The 18,147-nt window shown below is 33.7% G+C and overlaps 1 protein-coding gene across 2 annotated transcripts in view; it reads right to left on the reverse strand.

Annotated features, from left to right (window-relative positions):
* The window catches only part of ELP4 (elongator acetyltransferase complex subunit 4), a 243,747-nt gene that overhangs the window by 184,643 nt on the left and 40,957 nt on the right, over positions 1 to 18,147 (reverse strand). For both annotated transcript variants that reach the window (XM_049648806.1, XM_049648799.1), the window contains exon 4: positions 1,221 to 1,352. In XM_049648806.1, coding sequence (XP_049504763.1) covers positions 1,221 to 1,352 — 132 coding nt within the window. The remainder of the gene's footprint in view (positions 1 to 1,220; positions 1,353 to 18,147) is intronic.

The raw sequence follows: 18,147 nt of genomic DNA on the forward strand, positions 1-18,147 counted from the left end.
GCCCCGTGTCGGGCTCTGTGCTGACAGCTCAGAGCCTGGAGCCTGCTTTGGATTCTGTGTCTCCCTCTCTCTCTGCCCCTTCCCTGCTCATGCTCTGTCTCAAAAATAAATAAAACATTAAAAAAATTTTTTTGAAAAATAAAAAATAAAATACATGAAGGGCTGTGAACACAAAAATAAGAAATTAGATAATTATGTATGGAAAACTGTCAGAGTAGTAACATTCGCACTTGGAGAAGGCTGAGTTGGTGAATAAGAAAGGGAAGATCATTACCAGCATAAATATAAGCTATTTATAAGGAGCAACTCTCATAGGACAGGTGAATATAGTGTTTTATAATCACACAGGAGGAGTTAAAAGGTAGGTTTGGATAAGGTTCTACAGATCTTATACATAATCTTGAGAAGTGTGTATTTTATATTTCAGGCTTTTAATGGCAAACAGGTTTCATCTTACATATTCACTGGTAGTGACCACCCAGAATATTGCAGAGAATACTAAGGCTTTGTCTAAGCTTGGTTAGAAGGGTGCTATGATATACAGTCTACCATGCATTTAGAAGGAGGCAGTGGAAACAGTATACCAAATTATGCATTTGCAGTTAAGGAGTGTTATAAACATATTTCTGTCCTTGGGGAAGGAACAGTCAATGTGGAAGACTAAGGAAGGGTGGACTATGGGTGCCATGTCTCATATTAAAATTTCTTTCTTTTCTACCAATATGATAATGTCTGGTAGACATTAAAGTGTTCTGAAGACTGAAGTAAACAATCAAAAAAGGAGCTAAGTGAATAGAGCCTTCCCTAGGAGCAGAGTTCATAAGCTTTAGTGGGCAGATTCACTGAAATCTGTTTTCTCAGAAAATTTCCCTTCACTTCCTATCTCTTAGTCTATCCACACCGAATATTTATAGGTATTCAAGCTGGATAGAAATAGCCTTAATGTGTTTGCTTACTCTGGCTTGCAACCGTATAATAAAAGATTCTACATGGAGGGTATAGAATAAATGAAATCTATTTTGGTAAAAAAAAAAAAAAATTGCCATAATTTTATTTGTAAGAAATATCATCTTGATAAAATACAAATAAAATATTAGTTATTTAAATGAGCAAATAGACATCGTAGTGCATTTAAAGAATAACAGGTATACCACAAAAGAGTCTATAAGATGAAAACAAGTACATTTACAAATTTTAGAAAAGTTTCTATGTTGACTTGCCTCCATCTTGGGTAATAACTGGTAACGCCAAGCTATTTTCATTTTAATGTTAGATTCTGCTGTTTTATGATTACATGCATCTTCATCAAAGTCTTTTTTAACATTATCATCAAGTAATGGTGCAGGAAGTTCCTAAGAAAACAAAATGACACATTATTCAGCATCTGTGATTTAAAAATGTGACAATTTTCTTAAATGATAATATTAGCAATACTAGGACTTTCCAACGTCTTGATGCCTTAAAAATGATTCAAACATAAAGTCATGACAATATAGCTATTTCTAAAACAGAGGAAATATTATATATATAATATTGTGAAGTTTAATTTTTTAGGAATGAACTAGAAATTAAAGAAAATATTCAAACTTGTATACCATGAGAAGCCAAATGCTATTGCAACAAGAGGTATGCTCTTTTCATATATATATACTATATATTTAAAGCAAAGTCTGGAATTAGCATTTATGTATTGCATTTAAAGCAAAGTCTGAAATTAGCATTTATGTATTGCATTTAATTACTGTTATGTTTCCCGCAAGGTAAAAATACAGCATGTGTGCAATCTGTTTACTGGTTTGTAATACTAGAATGCAAAAAACTCATTCATGAAAATAACAGGTGAAGTAACAACTAAGAATACAGGCATTTATTTTGCCCTTATCAAACGTTACTTTTGTAAATGCAAACCTTTGTCTCTTCTCTTAACAATGAAAAAAGATTTAACTCTCATTAAGTGAAGAGGTATTGAAGTCCAATTTTATCTTTTCTTTTTTGGAAGCTGACCTAGGGAGGAACAGCTATAAAAAACATTGAAAACATATATGTGTGTGTGTGTGTGTGTGTGTGTGTGTGTGTGTGTGTGTGTGTGTAAAGAGGCACTACAGTAACAATGCAAAGAAAAAAGTACATAAGTTTCTTGGAGAAGGAAAGCACATGAAATTGTTGCCTTTTTTATTAGTCAAAATCATAAAGATAATGTGGGGTGCTGGATTAGTAAACACAATCTTGTGTTATGTCATAAATTAGTCTAAACTGCAACTTTTACTTTGCAAGATCAAATGTATTTATTCTTAGAATAATGTCAACTAATCAGCTGGAAAACACATTAACCATTATATATTTTAGTTATCTACTAAAAGACCTCCAAATAGATCTACACTTTAATTTATGCTAGTATTAGATGAGTTATATCATTTAACTCTGAATCCACCATTCCTAGCAAAGCATTAGCATCTTACAAAATATAAAGTAACTTCTAATGGAAATAAATATTTGTGAGGCATATGGTATAATACAGTATAGTGGCTATGAGTTTGAATTTTACAACTAAATTGTTTAGGTCCAAGTCTTGACTTTATACACTAGTAGCTATGTCTGTGGTTACCTTGACCACCTACTGGACCTCTCTATATCTCTATTATTCATCTGAAATATAGAAATAACAGTATTCATTTTATTGGATTTTTGTAATGAATAAATGAGTAAAGAATGTGAAATGTAAGAAATGGTGCCTGCTGCATGTCAAGCACTTAATAAAATATCTGATTATGAGAATTCAGTCAAATAATTGCTTTAACCACTACTCAGAGCCACATATTTTGTGTTGGCAATAGTAGGCAATGTATTGATGGGTGAATCATTATATTGTACACCCAAAACTAATATAACACTGTATGTTAATTATCCTTGAATTAAAAAAAAAGAAAAAAGGAAATATCTAGTGCAGAATGCAGAAAGGAGGAACCTAATAGTGTTCCTGAGTTGAAGTGACTATGCTAGGAGTTCAAGGAGGCCGTGTGGCAAGCTACAGGGGAAGAGTGGAGCACAGAGAGAGAGAGCTCCAGTGATCTGTGGAGGCAACTCTTGAGTACTGATCAGTACATAGACATAAGGAAACTACCCAAATCTGGTGAAAGAACCACTCAAAAGGAGCAAGCTGAACGATTTCTGCAGCTTACATAGAACCAGAAAAAGTCCATAGTCTCACCGACCAGAGCGGAGAAACGTTGTAATTCATAAGGCTTTAAGTAGAGAAGCAAAATTAGCTTTAGAACAAAAGCTGCTCTGATCCCACCTGACAAAGCTCAAAAGCAAGCCTCAAAGTGATCAAAGTGTTTCCAAGTAACTTGACTGAATCCCAGAAATTAACTCAAGAATGTCAGCAGGAATGTAAAATATCCAGCACTGCACATGTTAAAATTCATACTATCTGGAGCCAATAAAAAAAATGAATGAAAAGAACAGGAGAATAGGACCCATAATAAGGAGATGCAGCAGTGATACAAATATAATTAGACTAAGACAAAAAACAATTATGGTTATAGTCCATGTGTTCAATAAAGATTGAGCATATAGAGATATGAAAGACATATTATTAAAAGACCCAAATGAACCTCTAGAAATGAAAACTTCAAGATCTGAGATTTTTAAAACCCACTGGATGGCAGGAGCAGATTAGACATTTCAGGAAAAAAGATTAATGAACTTCAAGACATATCAAGAGAAATTATAAAAGAAAAATAGCTATGACAAAGGTATCAAACTAAAAAATTAAAAAGCCAACCTCCCTCACAATAATCATTAAGTAAACCACATTCCTAGCATAAACTTATATACATACATGGATATATTAGACAAAATACTTCCAAAAAAATAGCATGTAATAAAATACTATTAATAGTGGAAAATGAACATTTTACTTTAATTTATACAATAACACAAAAACAAAGCAAAATTGAAAGAATGATTCTCATCAATGATTCTTTACTTTGAGTGAGATTATTTCCTGACACATTCTCTTCTAGGATTAGAAGTGTGATACAAAGCACATTAAGATGTTGGAGTCCCTATGCTCCTTTCTATGTGTTTCAGTTTTCAATGAAATCAGTTCCTCTTTTCTTCTTTCCTATAAAGAATGAGGAAATTAGCGTGTAGCACTTTTTCCCTATTATTTTTATAATGTCAAGGTTTATAGATTTATATTCTTGTCTGCAACCAGATACACAGTTGTTTAGTTTAGGTTTTTGTTGAAATGGATTCACCATGGTTCCTTTTACCACAGTTCTGTCATTCTTGGGTTTTTAAAAATGATACCTGTGTTCATTTAGCAGTTCCAGGAAGATACAAGGGATGAAGCAGTGAGCAAAATAAACAAAGGAAGGATAGTGATATGGATTTTAAGACAAAAGAGGGAAGGAATACAGAGTAATGGGAGGAGATGCCACTTTACATAGAGTAGTCAATGAAGTTCTCAGTGATGAAGTAAATACATGGATTATATTTTCAAATTTTTTTTTATCCAACCAACGCTTTGTGTGTGTGTGTGTGTGTGTGTGTGTGTGTGTGTAAATAACTATATATATCTATATCTATATGTGTATTTAGATATATGTATATATATAGATATAGATATATAGTATTATATAGTATATATAGTATATATCTATATGTACATATAGATATATATAGTTATAAGCTTAGTTATTAGCTAATAACTAAGTTGATTTATTATTAGCTCAGCTTAACACTAGGTAGGTGTTGCTATTGCCACTGTATTATCTTCGGACAAGGAATGATGCTGTGATATTGAAGGCTTCCACTCTTGTAGGTGATTTGCTTCTTTCTGACTGAAAGCCTGAATAATTCCTCCTTTATCCTTGCAGTTTAATAACTTAAATGGGCTATATCTATGTCTATTGCTTTGTGTTATTTCTCCTCTGTAATATTGGAGGCCCCTTTAAGCTGAAGATTGTAATTTCAGGTAAAATTTTTTGTGTCTCACATTTAACATTATTTTTCTCTTCTACACGGAACTAGAATATATTCTTATTGATATAAATATTAGGTATATCATTGACAGTTGTAAAATGTCACACAGTAAACAATTTAAATGTTAGATAATTAAATTTTCCCATTTTCTAGACCAGCTGTGACTTATAGAAATTTCTGTGATGTTGGAAATGTTCTATATCAGCACTATGCAATATGGTAGCTACAAGCTACTTCAATTTAATTTTATTAGATAACATATATTCTCACTGTTTTAATCTCATTTCTCTAACTGTGTCATGACTATTGCAAGCCTGTTCCTTACTGCTACTAATATTGGGTAATAATATTATTTAAGTCAAATTGTATTTTTAATTCTGCCATTATCCTTTTTATCCACTTCTCATGTTTTTTTCCCCCACTTCATTTCTGTGATATTTTATTGAACTCATGTTCTTTTTGTTGTTGTTTTGAACTCATGTTCTTATTAAGCTCTTATATAAATCTTTTATGGAAGAATTTCCTTCTCTTCTTGGATTATGTTTCTTTCAGACTTTTTTTCCTCTAGCTAAAGTTTGAAGGCTGAGTATTGTGCTACGCACCTCATTTTTCTCTATCTTTATGTGATGAGAGCTTAGACAAAATTAAACAGCATCTTCTTTGGAAGACCTAGGCTCTTCATTTTCTTATGAGATGTCATAAAATGGCAACTTCCTGTGTTCACATTAGTTGGTTCAGTGAGTATTTTATTCTCATTTAGGGGATGATATACTATTAAGGTTTGGATTATATACTGAATTCAGTGTTGCTTTCTGGAAAAATTACTTTAGTTTAAGACCATCAGCCCAAATTACCTTTTTAAGGTAATATTTCTTTGGTTTCTGGGTGTGAGGGTAAAGTTAGGAAGAGCACTGAATGGTGACTTTTGTTTGGCAATGGACTTTATAAATTTATGGCATTGGGTTGGACTGTGACTCTTGTTATGTTCAGTATAACTGATTTTTTGGAGTATTTTAAATTACTTTTTGTTTGGTAATATAGGAGAATCTATGATATAAATTTAGTATCCTGACATCTTAACCATAAAACCCATATTCAATAATTCTAAAGTAACCTTTGGGAAAACTTCAAACAGAGATAAAGTAGGGATATAAATATCCATAACCTTGCTTTAAGAGAACTAATTGAAAATTCTGTTTAGAACATTTCAAACATATAAAAACTGTCTTCTTACCATATGGGTTGATGGGCATCCTTTTACACCTAGATTAAGTTTATAAATTATAAATTATTTTAAAGTAAATTATTTTAAATGATTGGTTCTCAATTATTTTCCTGGCTTTATCCATTCTCAAAGATAATTTAATTCCATCTACATTTTTTATTGTCTTGTGGGGAAAAGATAAAATCTGTAACGTTAAAAAAAAAGTTTGGGGGCACCAGGATAGCTCAATTGATTAAGTGTCGAATTCTTTTTTTTTTTTTTTTTTAATGTTTATTTAGTTTTGAGAGAGACAGAGTGTGAGCAGGGAAGGGGCAGAGAGAAAGGGAGACAGAATCCGGAGCAGGCTCTAGGCTCCGAGCTGTCAGCACAGAGCCGGACGCAGGGCTCGAACGCACAAACTGTGAGATCATGACCTGAGCTGAAGTCAGACCCCCAACCAACTGAGCCACCCAGGTGCCCCAAGCATCCAATTCTTGATTTCAGCTCAGGTCATGTTCTCAAGGTTTGTGAGATCCAGCCCCACTCTGGGCTCCCTGCTGACAGCACAGAGCCTGCTAAGGATTCTCCCTCTCCTTTCCTTCTGCCCCTCCATGAGCCATGTGTATGTGCACTGTTTTCTTTCTCAAAATAAATAAACATTAAAAAACAAAGTTTGAAGATTCTGATATTCTTAACCCTTACTGCTATTCCACAATCCTATCCTCAGGGTAAAGAACCACTATTTTTATTACTGAAATGAGGAATAAAGCAAAATTTAAATAAGATATTATAAAAATTTAAATTTAATGAATTTATGTCTACCTTATAAAATCTATTTATTTTAGACATGTATAATTATCTAAAATTTGTTTTTCCTCAATTGTCTTTTTCTGTGTTAAAAAAATACTAGATATCGGTCCAAACATCTAAATTAGTTTTGTTAATCAGATACTAAGACATAGAATTATTTACAAAACCACTGGTCTACAATTATGTTATTAAATATACTTGCCCCTATCCACATGTGGCTAATTTTTTACTAATTAAAGTTAAACAAAATGATAAATTCAGTGCCTCAACTGCCATATTTCAAATGCTTAATAGACACATACGTCTAATAGCTACTCTATTGGGTGGTGCAGGTAGAGAACATTTCTGACATCACAGAAAATTTTATTGGCTAGTGCAGGTCTAGAAAGTGGAAAAAATTATTTATTTATTCATCTAACAATTCAAATTATTTACTGTGAGGTTTTGTAACTGTCAGTTGCACACTTCACACTTATATCAACTAGGATTTTAAAGAACCATCATAACTTAATTTTTTGAAATTAAAACCAGGTGGGAGCCTGGGTTGCTCAGTTGGTTGAGTGTCTGACTTTGGCTCAGGTCATGATTTCACAGTTTGTGAGTTCGAGCCCCACGTTGGGATCTGCGCTGACAGTTCAGAGCCTGGAGTCTGCTTCAGATTCTGTGTCTCCGGCTTTCTCTACCCCTCTCCTGCTCACACTGTCTCTCACTGTCTCTCGAAAATGAATAAATGTTAAACAAAAATTTTTTTTAATTAAAACCAGGAGATTGTTTTATTTTCCAGTAATAGGCCTCCTTGTCCTTCCTGCACTCTCCCTTATCTTATGTCACTTACAAAAAATTTTAACAGTATTTTTTCACTATATTTTTACCACAGGGGATAGGTTAAATAGGTGATGGGGTTTAAGGAGTGCACTTGTGATGAGCACTGGGTGATGTATGGAATTGTTGAATCGCTCTATCATACAACTGAAACTAATATAACACTATATGTTTACTAACTGGAATTAAAATAAAATCTTTAAAAAAAGAAATATCTCTTCACCATGAAAAAAAAAAGTACCCAATTATCCTTCTAAAAATCAGTATTTATTGGACAGCAATTGATTTTAAAAGTGGTAAATGTTCAACAAAGAAAATTATAAAATACTGAAACATATTAAAAAAGTGAACAATCACCTACTAACCTACCATCCAGGAATAATAACTCTGAACATATTTGAGTATTTCCCTCCAATCTTTTTTTACATATATATATGTATATATATAACAAAATGTATATTGCCTGTTATACATATGATAATGTATATTATTTGGATTCTACATTTTAATATGGTATTGTGACCATTCCCACATTTCAAAAATAAGATTTTCGATGACTATATATTATATGGCTTCATTAAAATTCTGTTTATCATTTCCCCACTGTTGGATCTTTAGGTTGTTTGCAGTCTGAGAATGCTACGATAAACGTTGTTTGTAACTTTAACTTTTAGCGTCTCAAATTATTATTTTTTCTATGGGATATATAAAACACATAGAAAATAATAAAGAATAATATAATAAACATAAACACCACAGTTTCTACTACTTGCCCTTAACAAATCTTAACAACTGTCATACTTGTAGAAGAGACAAGTAATTTCAGGAAGTAAGGAGAAATACTTTTGTGTCAAAGCAGAAGCACTGCTTGAAAATCTTTAAAAGAAAAAGTAAGACCCCTCAGATCCCCTATTTTCTACTAAAAGCCAGGATACTACTCCTCCCCCCACTGTGTAAGAGAAATGGAGAGGTCAAATCAGACAAACTTTGGCAGTAGGAACACAATAGAGGGCACAGGTGAGACATCATTTTGAAGACAGGGTAACTTATTGAAAGTCTTCATACAGAAGGGTGAGATAACCCCCATCCCCAATACATGTACACAGTTGGCTCCCACTGCTAGGCTCTTACAAGGCCAGAAGTCATCCTTAAGCAGAATAGGTAAGAGATCAGGAGATTAGAGGAATCCTCCCTGGAGAAACTGACAAAATTAAGGGAAAAGGTCTTTAGAGAGATACCACTAGCTAAATTTACAGTAAACCTATCACACCACAAGTTATGTGCCCAAATACACAGTACTTCCAACTAGCCTTCCAGTCCCTCACTCTTTAATATTAAAAGACAACCAAGAATTACCAGATATTTGAATAAAGCATCTAATATGGAATTGAAACACTAAGCCAAATAGAAACAATGGCAGAAACAGAAAAAAACTTCAAAAGGAACGAAAAGTAATATCTATTATATGAGATGGTATGTAAAAAATAAAACACTTCAGTAAAAGGAAACAGTCAGAAAAACCTGAGCTTCTAGAAATTAAAAGTATAATAGGAGATTTAAAAAAAAAAAAAAGGACCAGAAGTTCAAGAATATCAAGTTGATCAAATCTTTAAGAATAAAGGAACAATGATGATAATTATGACAGTAATGATAATTTTAAAAAAACCACAACAAAACATAGCAGCTAACATGTGTTAAAGTGCTTTCCAACTGCCAGGTACTATTCTAAGCACTTTATACAATTAACATATTTAATCCCTAAGCAATCTTAAGAAGTATGCACTATTATTAAGACCATTTTATAGATGAAGACACTGGAGCATAAAATTTAAATAACTTGTTGAAGGTCACAAAGACAGTAAATGGCAGAGCAAGGATTCGTAATGGACAGTCTTATTCTATCACTCAGTCTCTTAACAATTATGCAATACTACCTCTTAAAAAGATAAAAAATAAGAGATAAAAGAAAATATTTAGAGAATTAGTCCAGGAGGTTGACACCATAAAAGGATATTTTAGAGAAACAGAGACAACAGAGGAAAATATCCAAGAAATAATCTAAGAGAAATTTCCAGAAATGAAAAGTGGGGGATTACAGATTTAAAATCCTGAGTACTAAAACTATGAATGAAAATAGACATACACCAAAGCATATAATTCTGATATTTCAGAACAAGAGGAAAAAAAAGAAAGTATCTGAAAAAGCTTCTAGGCTTTGGACTTTTCAGAGGGAAAGTTATTTTCAGCCTACTATCCTATATTTAACCAAAGTAATGTTAAATTTAAGGGTGAAATTAAGACAAGTTCAGACATTCAAAGTTTAAAAATCTCTACCACCTCACACACCTCTATCTCCATTCACTTTCAACTTATTAGAGGACCTACTCTACCAGCAACAAAGTCAGAGCAACTCTTAGGATGATGAAGGAAAGTGCCAGAAAACACCTGTGTAGGACTGCCTAGAGAGCAAGCAGTCCATCTGGAGTACAAGGACGGAGGACTCTTGGGAGATGACGCTTGAACACATTAAGAGTCACCTATAAGCTGGGAAGAGTCCTCCCCAGGAACTAAATTGGCCCAGCCTACAGAGCTGTAAGAAAACAAATTTCCACAGTTTAAACAATCTTAGTCTATGGTGTTCTGTTATGGTAGCCCAAACTTTACTAAGATAGATTTTGGTACCAAAATAAAGGAGGTACTATAGTAACAAATACCTAAAAATGTTGAAGTGGCTTTGAAATTGGGTATTGGGTAAAGGCTGAAAGAATTTTGAGATGCATGTTAAGGGAGATTCCAGTAAGTCTCTGACGGAACTAAGGAACATATTACTGCAAACTGCAAAACAGGCACTTCTTGTTACATAGCAGCAAAAAATTTGGCTGAGCTGTGTTCTAGTTTTCTGTCAAGGCAGGACTTTGAGCAATAAAATTGAGTATTTAGCAGATAAGGTTTCTAAACAAAGTTTTGAAAGCATCATTTGGTTCCTTCTGACTGCTTCTAGTAAAATGCAAAATGAGAGAAATGAATTAAGCAAGGAATTGTTAAGCCAAAAGAACCAGAACTCGAAGATTTGGAAAATTCTTCACCTAGTCACATTGCAAAGAAATGAAAAAGCTTGTTCTAAAGAGAACACTAAATGTATGGCTGATAAAGAGATCGTGGGTGTGACTCATGGACTTAACCAGTCATCTCAGCAGAAGCCAGGAATACAGATATTATACCAGCATAGACACTGCCAGTTTGAACTAGAGACAAAGAAGAATGGAATTAAGGAAGGCAGTTGGACTTGGATTTTACAGTCTTGACCATGGTGCAATTTGGTTTCAAACACAAGCTATCCTGGGGGGGGGGGGGGGATAAAAAGTAGAAAGAACCCAAAGGTGATTCAGAGATGATCAAGGCTGCCACTTCTACCACAGGCCCAGAGACACAAGCCTGGGAGACATGGCTGCCTCCAGCTGGGTTTCAAAAGGCAAGACTGGAGCCCAGCAGAGCCATGGGGGTGGTGTTTCGCCCAGCTGAAGGGGTGTGATGCTGCCACTCCAGTGGGCCTACGAGGCAGAGAATGGAACCAAAGACGTTTATTCACAGGCCTTAAGATCTAATGGAATTTGCCTTGCTAAATTTTGGACTTGCTTAGAATCCATCACTCCTTCCTCCCTTCTGATTTCTCTCTTTTGGAGTGAGAATGTCTATCCTATGCCTGTTCTATATTGTATTTAGAAGCCCATAATTTGTCTGGTTTAACAGATTCACAGGTTCATAGCCAGAGGAGAATTTTGCCTCAGAATGGACCACACCTCAAATCACATCCATACCTGATTTAGATGGCAAATGAGATTTTAAACTTATAGTTGATGATGGGATAACTTTTGAGGTTATTAGGCTAGAAGGACATAAATTTGAGGGGTAGGACATAAACATTCAGTCCATAACATAGTTTCTGGCACAGAGTAAGCATTCAACAAACGTCTGACGGAGAAAGAAATGATGGCTAGCAAATCTCTATTTTCAATTATTCCCCAGTTTCTGCGTCTAAAGTTTTAACTGCATCTGGATATTCTATCTGAATTTCAACTGCATGTCAAGCTCAAAGTATACTCAATCAGGCTATCTTCTTTCATTCTTTTCTCCTTTTCTCTCAGGTCCTCCCGCTCCGTGCTTTCTCTACAATTATTTTTTCATTCGTTCAAGACTAGTTAATTTCTCTTTGATCCTAACAGAATGTATTCATAGAACTCACAGTTAACTCTTCAAATTGCTCACAAAGAAGATATGACTACCCTTTGAGCTTTTTTCAAATTATTTACAAAATGGGAATTATGTGCTGACTTGGAAGTCCTGAGATTTCTACCTCCAAGCTTTAGTACTGCTGTATCCTTTGCTTAAAAAGTAGTAACTTGTACATTTGGATATCCAATAAAATTTACTTGATAGAAACGAAAGTATAATTTATCTTACCAGTGGTTACAAACTGTTTAAAAACAAAAACTTCATTAAAATGACATAAAATGAACAAAAGAAATTAAGTTCATAACAATATAGAGAGATGATGTGAACAAACCATAGATTATTGAATTTGAAGATAGCAACAGAAACTATCAAAAACAAAGGACTGAGGGAAAAAATAACTGGGGAAGAAAAAGAACAATTCTAGTCAACTTTTTCAGGTAAAATAACAAGTTTAATTTAGAATTAATATGGAAGCGCAAAAGCTGTAAAATAGACAAAACAATTTTGCAAAAGAAGAAAGTTGGAGGACTTAAACATGCCTGATTTGAAGACATTATAAAAACAGAATGATGAAGTCCATATAAGACATACACATGGGTCAATGGAACAGAAAATAACGTTGAGAGGGAGACACACATATTTATTTAATTGATTTTCTACGTAAGCGCCAAGGTAATTCAACAGAGAAAGGATGACAACAAATTCTTAGGAAACAAGAAAGGAGAAAACCTTAGTGACTCGAGAGTATACTAGGAATCAACAAACTATGGCCTGTGGGCCAAATACAATCAGCTACCTGTTTTTGTAAATAAATTTCAATGGAATTTGCTAAAGAATTATCTACAGCTGCTTTATTGCTACAATAGCAGAATCAAGTAGTTACAATACAGATAATTTGGCCTGCAAAGCCAAAAATATTTACTATCTAGCCCTTTAAAAAAAGTTTGCAAATATTTCTTAAATAGGACAAAAATATAGCATGAAATATAAAATAAAAAACTGAGGCATCAGACTTGATAAAAGTAATAAATAACGCTTTTCAAAAGACACTGCTAAGAAAACAAAGGGTCAAGCCACAGATTGGGAAAAAATATTTGCCACACACATATCTGATAAAGGACTTGTATCCAGAAAAAATATTTGCCACACACATAACTGATAAAGGACTCGTATCCAGAATATAAATCAATGATGAAATATAATTAAATAGGACAAGAACCGAACAGACACTTCATTAAAAGATACATGGATGGCAAACAAACACATGAAAAGATGCTCAACACCATTAGTGATCAGCAAAAAGCAAATTAAAAGCACAATGAAATATCACTATGTGCAGACTAGATTTGTTCAAATAAAATTTAAAAAGTGATAACACCAAATGTTAAAAAGGAAAGAGGCAATTAGAAATCTTATACATTTCTGGTAGGAATGCAAAATTGCACAGCTGTTTTAGAAAAGAGTTTGGAAATTTCTTTAAGAATTGAACATTCACTTTCAATATGACCCAGCAATTCATCTCCTGGGTATTTATCCAAGAGAAATAACAACATATGTCCATATAGAGATGTATACGTGGATATTCATAGCAACCTCATTTAATAGTCAAAAAGTGAAAACCACTCAAATGTCCATCGTGATACTAGTGAATGGCTAATAAAAGCAGTGAAAGGAATCAACTCTACTGATAGACATAGAAACATGGTTAATCTGAAAAACATTATGTTAAGTGAAAGAAGCCAGATACAAAATATTATATACCACATGATTCCATACATATGAAATTCTAGAAAAGGCAAACCATAGAAATGGGAAACAGATTAGAGGCTACCAGGGGCCAAATGGTAGGAAGAGGAGAGTGGTACGAATAGGCACATTTCTGAGGGAATGGAATGTTCTGTGTATGACTGTGGTGGTTACGCCATGTATACATTTATCCTATTTACTCAAATTGTACATAAAACTGGTATATTTTATTACATATGTAGTAGTTTTTGTTTGGAAGAATTCACACCAATCCCCTAACAGTAGTTAACTGCTTTGAGAGAGAGAGAAGGGGTTTAAATGAAATTTGGGGCATATGAGTTGAGCTTTATTTGTGATGTAACTTGTAGAAAAGAGAATATATACTAGTTGTGAATTACTTACATAATCAAAATTTAATTGAAAAATATTAAAGTTTTTAAACAGTTATGGAGATGACATAGTTTTACAAATTGGAAAAATGTATGAAGAATTAAACTAGTTGAATGGAAAAAAGACCCATTAAAAATATTGTTATGCCCTTTCACAACTTGGGGGTTAAAAGTAAAAGCCTGCAAGCTTTAAAATGGGGGAAAACATATTACTTATAAATGAAAAAGAAATAGATGGGGGGCTGCCTAGGTGGCTTAGTTGGTTAAGTGTCCGACTTCAGCTCAGGTCATGATCTCACAGTTCATGGGTTCGAGCCCTGCATCGGGCTCTGTGCTGACAGCTCAGAGCCTGGAACCTTTTTCAGATTCTGTGTCTCCCTCTCTCTGTCCCTCCCCTGCTCACGTTCTGTCTCTCTCTGTCTCAAAAATAAATAAACATTAAAAAAAAGAAAAAGGAAAAGAAAAAGAAATAGATGGGTAGCAGATACCTCAACAACCCTGGATTTCAGAAGACAACGGGAACAAGGTCTTCAAAGTATGAGGAAAACTGATGTTGAACCTATAATTCTTCATGAGGAAAATCGTCTATTAAGTGTAAGTACAAACTATACTCATTTTTTAAAAAGCATATAATATTCAAAGCTTACCTACCACAAACCTTTTCTAAAAAAAGTATTTGAAGATATAACTTAGCCATTAAAAAAAGAATCCAATAAAGAGGTAGAAATTATAAAAATAAAAAAATTAGTAATATGTTAATAATAAAATGAAGACATATATATCTTCTATCAACTGGAAAATAAAAGGTTTATTTTATTTTACACATCTGTGAGAATGACTGTCATCAAAAACACAAGAGATAAAAGTTGGTAAGGATGTAGAGAAAAAGGAACCACTGTGCATTGCTGGTGGAAATGTAAATTGGTACAGTCACTATGGAAAACAGAGATTCTTCAAAATGTTAAAAAGGAACTACTTGGGTGCCTGGGTGACTCTGCTGGCTAAGCATCTGGCTCTTGATTTAGGCTCAGACCATGATCTCACAGTTGTGAGATCAAGGCCTACGTCGGGCTCCACACTGAGCATGGAGCAATTTCCCCCCAGTTTTATTGCAACAGAACCGACATATAACATTGAATTAGTTTCATGTGTACAAAATAATGATTTCATGTATGTATATAATATAAAATGATGACTATAAGTTTAGTTAACATCCATCACCTCACTTACTATGTTTTCTTTTTTCCTTGTGATGAGAATTTTAAAATCTCTCTTGGCAACTTTCCAATATACATTACAGTATTATTAACTCTAGTCACCACGCTATACATTACATCCCCATGATTTACTTATCGTATAATTGAAAATTTGTACCTTTTGTCCACAGTCACCTATTTCCCCCACCCTCACCTCTTGCAACCACCAATCTGTTCTCTATTTTTAGGAGTTTGGTTTCTTAGATTCCACATATAGCTAAGATCATGCTGATTTGTCTCTCTGACTTATTTCACTTAGCATAATGCTCACAAGATTTATCTATATTGTCACAAATGGCAGAATTTCCTTCTTTTTTTAAATTGCCAAATAGTATTCTATTATTGTTTAAATTTTTGGCTACCATCTGTGTTATTTTTTTGTAATAAAGTATATCTCTCAAAATTTTAAATTCAAATGTGTATATATATGTATTCAATCCCAGATGCAGTGGAAGAGTTCTTGAGGAAAAAAATGTATTTTATAAATAAAGGCAAATTTCCTTAATTTTCTTGCAGTATAATAAGGTATACTTTTTAATGGATAAAAGCACTTCCTTAGAAGAACTTGATTACTGGATTATTTCCCCTTATTTTATTGTTAGTATTTCACAAAAATTAGAAAAAATTTCAAACTCCATAAAAACATCTACCAAAGGTCCAGTTCCTGATTTATCAGCTTTAGTATCTTTTAACCACATAGAGAGAATGTTCTTTTTTTCCTTAACATTATTTCTTCTCCTGGTAGAATATTTCCCAAATGAGCAAGGTAACACTTGTGAATGCATGATACTTCTGAGTGAAATACATGGTAAGAAATACATTTTAAGAAGCATAGGTTAAGTTCCAACTTCATAGGGACACAGAAGTATTCCCAAGAAAACATCAACACATTGAAAATGGAGATTGGGGCACCTGAGTGGCTCAGTGGGTTAAGTATCCAACTTCCTCTCAGGTCATGATCTTGTAGTTCATGGGTTTGGGCCTGGCATCGGGCTCTGTGCTGACAGTGAGGAACCTGAAGCCTGCTTCAGATTCTGTGTCTCTCTCCCTCTCTCTCTCTCAAAAATAAATAAACATTATTATTTTTTTTTAAAGTGGGGATTATTTTTAAATTGGTGGCACTAGGCTAAACAAGGACAATTAAGATTTGTGACAGTTCTGAGAAGTGGGTAATTCCAATACATCAAAGCTCAGGTTTAAAATTGAAGCATACATTTACTGCATTTCATTGATTCTGGGTTTTTTTCATATGTCATTATTTATGAAATTGGGGTACATTTTACAATTGATATTATATCAAACAGAAAGTCATCATTGTCTGTGTATGTATGAACTTGGTTGTTATTCTTAGTGTGTAAGTGGACAAATGTAATTTTTTGATGTTTCAGCCAAGAATCCATATATAACTCAATTAAAAAAGAATATGAATCCTGGTTTTCCAGAAAACCTCCTTTGATACTTTTTGGGAAAGTCATCTGATGGATGGCATTGTTTTAGAATAAAATGTGGGAAAAAAAGAGGAGCATTTAATAAGAAATGCTGTATCACCAGTGTTCTTGATGACACAGAAAACAGTATCATGTGAAAAACTGGTAATGGCCAATGACTATAAAGAAGAAAGTAATTCATTATAGTAATATGAATGTGAAGTTTTATGAGTAAGTTACATTTTGCTTATCTTTTTTAGGTACAAGTGTGATATGATTTTTAAAAAAGTCTAAGAAAACTTGAAAATAATTAAATAGAAACCCTAAGTTAAAAGAACACATTCTGTTTTAGTTTATTTGGCAGTGTTTTTGTCTCAGTGGTACATAAAAGTGATGCATCTTGTGGTCAGTGGCATCTCAGATTTGATAAAATATGGTTATTTCTTTAGTAAGTGGGCCAAAATTCCTTTAGCATCTCCATTTTTTTGAAAAAAAAATTTAATGTTTATTTTTGAGAGAGAGAGATTGAGAGAGAGAGAGACAGAGAGAGCATGCAAGTGGGGGAGGGGCAGAGAGAGAGGAGACACAGAATCTGAAGCAGACTGCAGGCTGTCAGCATAGAGCCCCATGCAGGGCTCGAACTCACGACTGTGAGATCATGACCTGAGCTGAAGTCAGACACTTAACTGACTGAGCCACCCAGGTGCCTAGCATCTCCATTTTTAAGCCTTCCAACAATACATAAAAAACTTTTAACACAACATGGTGTGAAAAAGTCATGCTAGTAATTTACCTAGCTAGACCTATGTGAATACTTGGTAACTCTTCAGTATTTGCATCATTCTTTTAGCCAGAAATCTGAACAAAAATAGCAGAAAATAAAAAAACTGGTCAACGCAAATTAAGAGTTGTGCGGTTTTTACGTGTGGTGAACTCAAGAACTCAAGTCTAAGGTAATAGTGTTAGATCATCCTATATAATCCTCTGACAAAAAAATCCATTATATAAAAATTTGGTCTTACTGGTTTCAATACTGATATTCAGAATTCAAATGAAAACTGAATTATTTAAACGTATACCAAAACCGATATTTGGGGGAAAAAAAGGATTTCTTTTAAGTAAGCTCACCCAATGTGGGGCTTGAACACATGACCCTAAGATTAAGAGTCATATGCTCCACAGACTGAGCCAGCCAGGTGCCCCGATTATTCAGATGTTTTTTAATCTTCCAATATTCTGAAATTTGTTCTGTAAGAGTTTGTATTTAGTAT

The sequence above is a fragment of the Panthera uncia genome, chromosome D1 (genome assembly GCF_023721935.1).
Source record: "Panthera uncia isolate 11264 chromosome D1, Puncia_PCG_1.0, whole genome shotgun sequence".
NCBI lineage: Eukaryota > Metazoa > Chordata > Mammalia > Carnivora > Felidae > Panthera > Panthera uncia.